The 12137-nt window shown below is 41.7% G+C and overlaps 1 protein-coding gene across 1 annotated transcript in view; it reads right to left on the minus strand.

Moving 5' to 3' along the window:
• Positions 1-5490: 5490 nt before the first annotated feature.
• Positions 5491-12137, minus strand: part of ADAM23 (ADAM metallopeptidase domain 23) — a 149172-nt gene continuing 142525 nt past the window's right edge. Inside the window, exon 26 of the mRNA XM_014546091.1 lies at positions 5491-9121. Within this exon, the coding sequence (XP_014401577.1) occupies positions 9073-9121 (49 nt within the window). The 3' untranslated portion in view covers positions 5491-9072. The remainder of the gene's footprint in view (positions 9122-12137) is intronic.

Raw genomic sequence — 12137 nt, forward strand, 5'->3', positions numbered from 1 at the left:
TCACTAGTTCTAACAAAAGGTTAAGAAATTACATTTATAATACAGATCCTATAAACTTGGACACTCCCTCCATGTCCTAGTGGTGGCCACAAGCAGGGAGTGGTTCCAGCAGTATTCCTAGCAGAAGCAGCCCACAAAGGTGAGCTTCCACCCTCCTGCTCATCTTTTCATGTCGAATGTCCTATGCTCCCTGTTCTCCTGGGTCCTGAAGCTGGCCCTGGCACTTACAAGAATGGTAATCTCAAGGAAGGTGTTAAACCTCTTTAAATTTAATATATTTTTCAAATGGAAAATGGAAATATAAGAGGGGCCATAAAGTGATGTTGTTAGAGTATGGACTCTGGAGCCCCAAATCTTGGAGTTTCATCCCAGCTCCACCACTAACTGGGGCTCCCACACTCCCTGAACCTACCTAGAAAGCTATTGAAGGATCAGGAAAGACTTAGTGAAAGAGGTAATATTTGAGGTGACATTTAGGGATGCATAGGAATTTGGGGGCACTGGAGAGAGAGGAAGTCTTCCCAGGAGAGGAAACAGGCTGAGCCAAGACCGAGAGGCTAGCAAGTACTTCTTTGCCTTAATAATTTGACTGTGCCACCCATTTCTGCATTTCTGGAACCAGTAGAACATAGAACATGGCACATAGAACGCACACATATACAAATAAGCAGGGGAATGAAAACACAGATCTTAGGGAGACCCACTTGCTGCCTACCTTTGTGGGCTGATTCTGTGGTGGGGGGAGGGCCCAAGAAATTAACAAAGTATTAATGGGAGTTACATCTTGGTGATTAGAAGGTAATGGTTTTAATTTTCTTGACTTTTTTTTTATTATTTTGCAATCTTCTGCAATAAATGTGCAGATTTTCATAATTATGTAGGAAAATAAAATAAGAATTCAGTTGTTTCTCCCTGGTGGATTTTTCAGCCTTTGTAGGGCTTTGCTCAAGACTCGTTCCCATATTTCCCTGGACCCAGAAAATTAGAGAGACCTCTGAATTAGCCAGGTTGGCTGGTTCACCCCTATGTCCAATTGGCCTTGAGAGTCAGAAAAAGACCATCTTACGATTTGTGCGGATCTAGTCGAGATATCTCTGGTTGCCAGGCAGCAGACATCCACAGTCAATCACAGCATCATGTCTGATGGCAGACATGGCTTAGGAACCAGGCAGCCACTAAGTTGCCTCAGTGAGCATTGAGGAATGAGCACTGAGACAAAGCCGATTTGCCGATTTGTTCTCCCACAATTGAGCACACAAAGCACCACCAAAGGGAATACCTCAGGCTGTCAGTGTCTGCTCCTCAGCCACACAAAGTAACAGTAAGTCAACATTGAAAGTGGCAGCTCATGCAAGGCCTCTGCACATGGCCACCTGACTGGGAGCAAGGCTGCATCTTTGTACTCCCTGGAGCTATCAGAGGATTCCCAGGGCCACACGTGAACATGTCTCATTAATGTATGCAGAAGTTACCTACTAGGGGCCAGTAGGCTTAATCCTACACAAAGACAGGTTCTGTTTGCACCTCCTTGATCCACACAGTGCTATTACAATATAAATTGCATAATTTAAAAATAGAAATTTTGCCGAAACCGGTTTGGCTCAATGGATAGAGCGTCGGCCTGCGGACTGAGGGGTCCCGGGTTCGGTTCCGGTCAAGGGCATGTACCTGGGTTGCAGGCACATCCCCAGTGGGAGATGTGTAGGAGGCATATATTTTAAAAAAAATAGAAATTTTACACACAAGTATGGATTTCTGGCTTCTCTAGAAAAATGCATGGAAGGGGCCAATTTGCCACATGGTGACAATTGGCTGGAGCTGAGCAGAGACAGGGTATGTGCTCTCCAGCTCAACTCCAATTCCCTTATCCCTCGTGTCCCCTATACTGGGTTGCTCTGCTCATCTTGATCATTGGCATCTGTAGACCTTAAGGCAGGGGTCCTCAAACTTTTTAAACAGGGGGCCAGTTCACTGTCCCTCAGACCGTTGGAGGGCCAGACTATAGTTTAAAAAAAAAAACTATGAACAAATTCCTATGCACATTGCACATATCTTATTTTGAAGTAAAAAAACAAAACGGGAACAAATATAATATTTGTATTTGCATGTGGCCTGCGGGCCATAGTTTGAGGACCCCTGCCTTAAGGTTTGCCATCCGTGCTGTATAGCCCTTTCACCTACGCAGGAAAAGCGGTTTAAACCTCCTGCATACAATCCATTCACTGTCTCTACGGGAGTCACAGTGACTCTGCAAAGCTGGGTCTGCTGCTGCGGAACAGAGGCCTCCTGATGTCACATACACCCACGTTATACCTGTTCCAGTCTTCACTCTGAGGCCTGACGTAGCCAGGAGCTCTGCCGCAAGCTCATTTACCTCCTAAGGCTGGAAGCTATTTACAGCTCCAAAGAGATCTGAAGAACTCTTGATATACTCCTGATCATTCAGGATGAAGTTTGTTGTTTGTTTTGTTTTGGGTTTCTTTTTGCTTTGTTTTGCCTTGTTTTTGTAGGACCAATTGATTTACTCAGCTTATATTTGGTTTTCAGTGATCATCACAATCAAATAAATGTTCTCATAGGGTAGACTTTGTGGGGTCCCAAGTGCAGTCTTTGCAGCCACACCAGGGCAAGTGTGGGCGCACACAGGCAATCAGCTGGCAAAGGAGCATCGCCAGGTCCCAGCAGGACAACTGTTTTCAGGTAAGGAGGAATCATGGCATTCCCTTCCTCTCCAGAAGTCACGTACGTGGCCTAGAACTTGTTCTAGTCAAATAGCCTTTCCAAGGCATAAGACAGATAAACACTAACTGTTGTGGACTGGAAATGCAGCTGCACTTGGAGAAATGATTTTGACCCTTCATTAACTGAAGGGCTCCCTAAATGATGCTTTCAAAGCATTTATGGTTCTTATCCACCCCCTCGCTCCAGACTGAAATTAGCCAGGGATCTTCACGTTAAGAAATTATTAGAGGCTTTCAGGTCAGGTCAAAAAGCCCTTTTTGTCATTACTGACAACACCAAACAGTTAAGACTGATCCTTGATGAGCACATCAATGGGAAATTATCTAAAAATATAAGCTTTTACTTGGCTGGTGCGGCTCAGTTGGTTGGAGCATCATCCTGTGCACCGGAAGGCTGCCAGTTCGATTCCCAGTCAGGGCACACACCTGGGTTTTGGGTTCAGTCCCCGGTTTGGGCACTGGGCAAATACACAAGACAATCAATAGATCTCTCTCTCTCTCTCTCTCTCCTCTCTCTCTCTCTCTCTCTCTTCCTCCTAAATAAATTCTCATACTTTTTCTCTTCTTCCCTTTCTCTTTCTAAGCATGTCCTTGGGTGAGGCTTAAAAATAATAAATAAACAAACAAACAAATAAATAAATAAATAAACAAATAAGCTTCTGATGGACAACCTTATAAAAATCTTCACACAAGCAAAAGGAATCCAGATACCTGAAGTAGAAAGTTAGACCGAACATCACAGTTTGTTCTTCCTTCAAGGCATCTATGGACTTCTACCAACAAAAATGAGCCCCGGTTAAACATAAATGATTATAATATTGGTCCAATTGCACAGCTTTTTGCTCAAATGTCACCTCCTCTGTGAAACCCTCCTTGATCTCAAAGGCAGGACAGAGTTCCCTCCTCTCTTCTCCTGAAGCACCTAATATTTATGTCTATTAGGGCACTTACCACATGTATTTACATGTTGCAGCTTGCTCACAAGATTGAGAGCTCAGCATTATGTTCTTGAGACCTGGCCCAGTAGCAAAGGATTTCTATAGATGAGAAAAGGAGGGAGTGTAGGAAGGAGAATGGAAGGAAACACAGGCCAGATGGATCAGATACTTAGCATTACTTACACCAAGGCTCTGAGCTCCTCTTCCTGGCTCTTGGCACGCATTGCTTTCTGTTCACTTTACTAGATTGGTGAACTCTTGTCATCTTCCAACACTGTTCAAAATCACTTCTTTCAGGAAGCCTTCCTCATCCCTCTCCCACCTGCCCCTCATAAGTTTTTACTCCGTTCACAATTTCATTTATCATCTTTATCTTTTGTATCTCCCAGATAAATTGCGAGCAACTTTAGGCCAACAATTGTCTTTTGTTCCTGTAATTTCTAGGAGGAGTTCCTGACATACAGGCTTAATAAATATTGGTTGAATTAATACGTTAATGAATAGCAGTCCCTAATGGGTGTCTATCTTAAATTTCAAAAGTTAGTTAAGATTTTCATTGTGAGCATATGGATCATCTAATTATTCACACCAAAGTTTTAACTCTAGGGCTGCTGTCCCCCTATTAAGGGAGTTCTGGTTTCTGGGACCTTTCTCATCAGTTACCAAGAGGTCATGGAGTAAAAGGCATTTCCAGGTCAACCTCAAAAACAGAATGACTTCAAGGAAAACCTATCAAAAGAGGTTAATTCTTTTCAAATCAAACGTAATATGCTTTCTGATTTAAAGTATAATATTCATATCATTTTAAGTGTTTCTATATTTTTTATTATATGAACTGACATAGAAACAAATGAGTTATGGTGAGTGGACATAAAATTTACATAAGATTATTCAGACCTGGCTAGAAGAGACTCTTTGAGGGAACTTTAAGTAGAGTGAATAAGAATAAGAGAGAGAATAAGAGCCAATGAAGGCTAAATAAACAAGGTGGAAGTCATAAAAGGCAGGCAGAAGTTTGTCACCTTATTAGGTTTGGACTTTATCCTATAGGAAATGGGAAGCCCCTTCAAACTTTCATCAGAGAAGATGTCAGGGCAGTGAATATATAAGATATCTATATTTTATATTTAATATAGAGGATGAAGAGGAGACATTCTGAAAGACATTCATGAAGAAATGTCATTTGATGAACAATTCCATATGATGTGCAAGGAAATACCCTTATTACAATGTTTTTACAAAGTTTTTGATAACACAGTTTGAATAACAAACACTTTGTATTTTCTTTACAGTTTGATTGTAATTTTGGTACCGGGTCAAAAGTGTGAATGTTATTACTAGCCACCGCCTTTAAACACAGAAGAGCAGCACTAAAGAACAAAATTGGCCCTCGCCAGTTTGGATCAGTGGATAGAGCATAGGCCTAAGGACTGAAGCATCCCAGGTTCGATTTGGTTGCAAGCTCCTCCCCAGCCCTGGTGTTGGTAGGGGCTCATGCAGGAGGTAACTAATCAATGTGTTTTGCTCACATTAATATTTCTGCTTTCCCTCTTTCTTTCACTCTCTCTAAAAATCAGTGGGAAAATATCCTCAGATGAGGATTAAAAAAAACAAAAACAAAACTGATCATGGTGTGATTCTAAGCTGTTCTTTCTGATTTATGAGATGCAAAGCATTTCCAATAAACCCAATGAAACTGAATCCTAATCAAGATTATATTTATCACTACTCAGAGATTTATTTTATTTTGCTCCATTGATTGCTTAAATGTTCAGGGAGCATTTAAGAAAGACCTGTGCTAAAACTCTTGATGACATCTGGCACATGGCCATTTATTCAACAATACAAGTGAACACAGGAAAGGGGGTTATGATAAATGATCAAAGTACAAAGCCGCAACATTTATGTTAACAAAAGTTTTAATACAGATTTGACTAAAAGATGCATACAATGAGTACTGAATCTCCATTCATAGGCAGCCTACAAGATTATGAATGAATTTATTAACTTCAGGTTGTGTACTTAAAAAATTACAAGCCATTTAAAAATGAAAATCAACAACAGAAGGAACGATTATAAAATACGATGGGATGATTTTAAAGAAAGCGTTCAAGTATTGTTTGTAAAGTTCTTCAGACACTAGGCTTTGAAAAGTTTGTGCATTTCCCATCTTTGCATAGTACAGGGGAAACAAAAAAGAAAACCAAAAACACACATACCACTTGGTAAAACTCCGCAACTCTACGTGATTCATGTTTCATAGCGTGCACCTATGTGTACTGCTCATTTATCTAATAGGAGTAGCTCTAAGTTAGTGGGCTCATGCAGTATCCTAGGTGAGCAATGAAGTTAGCCTACATTTCCTCATCCATGTGTTGTTCATTAATGCAGCAAACATATAGCGGGTGAGATGGGAACTTGTCATTACTTAACAGTAACTCTTGTTGGGTAACATTAAACGGTGATAATGCTTGTGCTTTGAGCTCAACTGAATAACAAGGATTCTTCACACCACAAAAATCAGCAAATGAACAGCATGTGCAAGAGAAAATACAGCAGAGTTGGAAACTACATAACCTAATACCACCGAAAATAACTAGAATCCATTGTTTACGATTGGTATGGTTGCATAATCTTTCATATTCATACACACACACAGCTTAAAGCTTGTGTATTTTACATATACACACAATTAATTTAACATTGGAGCATAGGTTTAGTTACCTATGAAACTGCCAGTGTAACAAAAAGTTACACAGACATTTGCCATATGTACATAATATTTGGGGACCACTGTGGTCTGATTTAAAACATAACATCGCACATTTACAATGTTGTTTGTGAAATGCTCAAAAGTTAATGATAAAGATTTAACTCGTTTTGTAACCACCATGGTTGTGTTTCTATTAAGTCACGTGGTGCCTCTGGAAGAGCAGTGAAATGTACATGGTAGACTCAGCAGTGGCTGAGAATCCACGAGTGAGTAGGATCCAGCAACAGAGACAGAAATAATGCAGCGACAGGAAGAGATGCCGAGTAATCTGAGTTCCTCGGAGGTGAAAGAACCATTGCCACTAGGGAAGGGATATGTACAACCTGTGTCTTAAAAAGCCAAGAAGAAGGCTGGTCTACCTTGTAGAGAAAGAACCCTGTTAGCACAATAGACACACACAGCTAGCTCTAGAAAAAGACTGCGTACCTGTGTAGCACCTAGTACTCAGAAAGCAACAGCAGGAGGAAGATGTTAGGTTATGGTCTATTGTAGCAGATAGAAAGTAAAGTTTCTGCTCTAGGACTGTGCTACCTCCAGGATTAAAAATATATGGGAAAGAGGGTGGAGAGGAAGAGGGGAACGGGAGAGAAAAAAAGGGGAAAGAAAATTATATATATATATAAAACTGCACTGTCTTAAGAGCAAATTTTAAGGACATAATCCTTTCCAAATTCAAAGCCAAGGTTGTGAGACTAGTGTCATGAAGTGTGCTGAAAAGGGACTTAAAGCTCACTGACGTGGTTGTCATGAAGTGAGCAGTATAACTGATGTCCCGTTCCTAAAAGGAGGTTGCTAGAGAAGTATGGGTATGTTGGAGCCTCCAGGAAAGCTCATCTCTAGATGGACACTCACTGAATGGATCATGTACACGTTTTACATTCAAAACAAAGCTGGGACCAAGTTTCTCTATTAATGTATAGAACACTTGATCGGAAGCGATCATGAGCTTATTTATGGAAGAAGGAACCTCAGTGAAAGTGAACTGAACTCAGAGGGACTTGGGAATCCAGATTACATCTGCAAATCTTCCTGGAGGGAAAAGAAGGTGAATCTGTATGTATAGCAGAACCCGCTGTGAGCCAGCGCAACTATTCACAGACCAGCAGCACACCGTGGGCCCAACAGGCTTGTTGAAAACACAACACACAGAAGTAAAGGCTATTCCAGCAGTGCTCACAGGAAGGTGATTGATGTTTCTGTCTCATCACCAGTGTTACAGTGGGGTTCTACCATATATATTTTGAGGCAGGAGGATGCGGCATGAATGAAATATTGATAGTAATAGATATGAATAAAATGGAAAGCTTAACTTTTTCCCAAGCTTTCAACATTGGAAAATTATTATTATTTTTTTAATTTAAGGCTTTAAGTTTATCCTCCTTTCACATTAAAGATGGGGGGAAAAATTGTCAAAACCAAACACTAACATCATGAGCTTGGCACTTCAGTGATTAATTTGAAAGGGTGTCTACTTTCTTACATTATATACATATGTTTATAATGACAACAAAAAAATTTTAGAGACTTACCAGTACATGTATTTGCATTTATGTAATTTTTGGGTTTTTAATGTGGGTTATTTTGTTGTTGTGTGTTCCCCTCATCTTTTATTTTTGGTTTCAAAGCATTTTGTTTGATTCAAACATTTCATTCTTAAATTGCACCTGTTTTGTGCCCAAACTCCTTGCATCTGTGGCCACATCTGTTATTTTTTTAAGCAAGCCCAACAATCACTGTACAACATGTTACAAGAGAGAAGGACAGAGACAAAGAAATGGAGAAGAGGAACCAAAAAGATGGGGAGCAAACAATGAACTCAAATTCACAGAGAACCTTTACAAGAAAAATATTTCAATACAGACAAGTGAACAGGATGTGTCAAAATCTCTTATTTCCATATTTACATTTATAAAAGAACTTTACAATAGTATCCACTCTCAAGTCCCAGTTCCCATGTCCCATGGCTGCCTGGTCCAAGAGAAACTGAATGAAAGAATGAATCAAGGAGCGCAGGGAGTTGGTGGCCTGGTCTAGACTAGGGGGCGGGGCCAGGCAGCTTCCTCATGTTCACCTGTCATCTCCACCTTATGGAATTCAGTTGCAGGTTTGGCTGCGGATTGGCTTGCTAGCTGCTTGTTGTAGATATGCCATGCAGATTTTACCCTTTCGAAAATTAGATCTTCATGCCACTGGAGTGTGTCATTGGTAGGAAAAGAGAAAAGAAATCATGCCAGATCATTTAGAAGATATTAAGGGCCAGCAGGCTGAGGAAGAAAAAAAAATCATTTGCTATCTTTAATGGTTCATTTATTGCACTTAATTTTTGTTGTTGTTCCTTCTTCCTTTAGAAAAAAAAAAGAGATTCTGAAACAGTTCTTTTTAGAACATTGTCTTTTGCCCCCCCTTTTATTGACAGGTGGTGGGAGGAGTTCTTTGAAATGATTTCCAAAAAGGACAGTTTTCTTTGACCTCATCCCGGTCACCCCAACTTGAGTTCTACAGTCATGACCACCCAGTGTCCTTCCTTGTTTACAGACTTAACAGTTCCGGCAACATTGCTGAAAGCGTGTCACATCCAGAATCCAACAGTGCGAGGCACCGTTCATCCGCCGCAGCTGATTCAGATGGGGCCTTGCTGACTAGGATCGAACCTCCTCTTCTTGACATTTCTTCCCAAGTGCGTCAAAAGAAGATGCAAGCGGAGGGGGGGAAATCCACAATATTAGTCAGATCATGATAAGAGGAAGGTGATGATAATGACAACACTAGTTCCAGAGCAAAGTAATCAACTCACACTGAGGCAGATTTTCCAAAATAACTTGAAATTGAAACACAGAACCTCTTATACTTTTGAATGTCTTGACAACATCTCCACTAGAATACATTCATTTGTGAAGATCAAAAGAAGCTTCAAGTTGTTCCTTTGAAATCACTGGAAGTCTCAGGAACCCAATTTGTCTCTTATTTCAGAAGTAACTGACATAGCTAATTGTAGCTGGATCAAAATAATTATATGGAGGGCTCTTCCATTTTGGGGGCTATTAGAAGTCTGAAGGTCTTGTAGCTGATTCCTTCCAGACCTGCGAGTTCAGTATCAGTGGATCAGCCTTTGCCAAGATGGCAAAACGTCTCGTTCTACTCAGTGATTGTGCTGCCTTGGCTGTGTGAGTTCTTACCACACTGTGGAACAAGCATTTTTCATGTCTAGAAAGTTGATCAGAGTGCACAGGGAGATAGTACACTCTGAGGAGAATGGACACAGGCTCAGGTTAGTTAAGCAAATGCAGCAGATTAGCTTAGTTGAAAGCAACATTAAAATGCCTCGCTCACAGTGTCCAGTCTCCTAAAAAGTGGTTCTGATGTTTCAAAAGAGAAAAGAAAGAACCAGCAAGACACTTGTACAAGGCAACAAGAGTTGGTTGCAACCTCCCCATGGTCTGGTTTCATGTGGGGCATCAAGCAAGGAGGCTCATGCATTTAATCTGCGCACTGGGCGGGTGCAATGCTGCTGCCACCGAGGCATCATGCAAAACTGGAGACTGAGGAGTCCCCAGGAGCTCTTGTTCCCCTGCCCACTCACTCGGGGCAGCTGGATGCCCGTACAGCCCTAAGTACCAAAGGGATTACAGTATATTCCTCCTCGCCTCTAGGTAATTCAAAATAAAAACAACACCAAAGTCCAAAGTTGATCCTGCAAAGTTCTTATTTTCCCCAAGATGACCACTTTGATGCTTCTTTTTTGAACTATCACATATAAAAATCTTTAAAGAAAATTTTCCTTTTCTTTTTGAAAGTTTTCATTAAAACATCTTTAATGGCCTAAGGACATGGTTCATTGTCCTAGCAGGTAATCCATTGCAACAAACACTACTTGCAACAGTGCTACTTCCTTTTCTTCCCTATCACCCACCACCTTACAACCCTCCTTTGAATCAATATTTTTGAAAGCATGCATTGCTGATGCTGCCCCAGAAATAGAGATGAGACCAAGAGGGACATCCCCCATAATGCATCTGTCCCGGAGTTTGCTCCAGAGCACAGGATGTGCATCTACTATCCATGATCATAGTCCTTGAAGGTAACTACATTAGGAACCACACTTCCAGTGAGTCAGGTGGGGGAAAACAGGGACTGCTTGACCTTGTAAAATGATCCTGAAGGACTACGAGTTAGATATGTGTTACTGGAACTCAAGAGAAATGTTAAACTAATGTCTTCTCAATTAAAATGAGTGTAGAGTAAAGATCAAGCCAACTAGCACTATGCATGTAAATGACTATATTGCCCACATCTAAATTCCTTTATTCAAATGCAGGGGATGTCAGGTGAACAGTCATGTCCAAGGCCATAACTACAATCCAATTCACTTTTAAATGGAGATATAAAATCCCACTTCAGCGTGACATAGAGGCAACCTCTGTGCTTCTTCTAAAAGTCAGTTTTTGAAGCTTAAATTGCATTTTTTTTAAAAATAGAAACAATGTTCAACAGGGTGACTGGGTTCCCGGGCTGACCAGGAGGCTAAACCATGCTGTAGAACCATGTACTTATCAGAAAATAGCTTCTGAATACCAACAGGGGGTTCTGGGACTGTATTTCCTCCCCGATGAGGATGAAAGGGACACTCCCATGGCAGGCTCACCGTGAGGGTCCCTCACATGTAAGCTGTAACCATATGGGCCACTGTACATTGACAACTGCTTGTCCTTTGAACTTTCTATATCTAAGTCTTTTTGTTCAATTTCAATGTGAGAGCACAGCTATCGTAGGCATGTGCGTGTTGTTTTCCTTCCATGACTGTCTCACCTGAATATTCTCTGTTCACTAGGACTGTGAGGCAATTAACTTTCTCATCATAACCTGTAAGGTATTTCTGGATCATTATAAAATACTAGAGGCCCAGTACATGAAAATCGTGCACAGGGGGGGGGGGTGTCCCTCAGTCCAGCCTGCACTCTCTCCAATCTGGGACCCCTCGGGGGATGTCCGAACCACGGGATCGGGCCTAAACCAGCAGTCAGATATCCCTCTCACAATTCGGGACTGCTGGCTCCCAACTGCTCGCCTACCTGATTGCCCCTAACCACTTCTGCCTGCCAGCCTGATCACCCCCTAACCACTCCCCTGCCAGCCTGATTGACACCTAACTGCTCCCCTGCCGGCCCAGTCACCTCTAACTGCCCTCCCCTGCCTGCCTGGTTGCCCCTAACTGCCCTCCCCTGCAGGCCTGGTGGTCGCCCACTGCCCTCCCTGCCGGCCATCTTGTGGCTGTGGGTGTCGCCATCTTTGAGGGTGTGGCAGTCAATTAGCATATTCCCTCCTCCTTGGCTGTGGGTGCTGCCATCTTTGCAGCCTGCTGCTTAGTCTTTTGTTTGTCCCTCACTAATCCCCCTGCTGGCCTGGTCGCCCCACACAGCATGCTGTTCAGTAGTTTGGTCGTCCCTCACTAACCCCGCTGCCGGCCTGGTCGCCCCATGGAGCCTGTTGAGTTGTCTGTTCCATTGTGATGGTCTCTTAGGCTTTTATATATATAGATTACCATAAAGCACAAACCTTGCATTGATCTCATTTTTATTAACTTTTACTAGTTCTGAAAAACCTGTACTTTTGTCCACAATATATAGTATACACACATACATGTATACAAAATTAAAACAACTCTTCAGGTAACAACAACCATCTCAG

This window comes from Myotis brandtii, unplaced genomic scaffold (assembly GCF_000412655.1).
Source record: "Myotis brandtii unplaced genomic scaffold, ASM41265v1 scaffold43, whole genome shotgun sequence".
NCBI classification, from domain to species: Eukaryota; Metazoa; Chordata; class Mammalia; order Chiroptera; family Vespertilionidae; genus Myotis; species Myotis brandtii.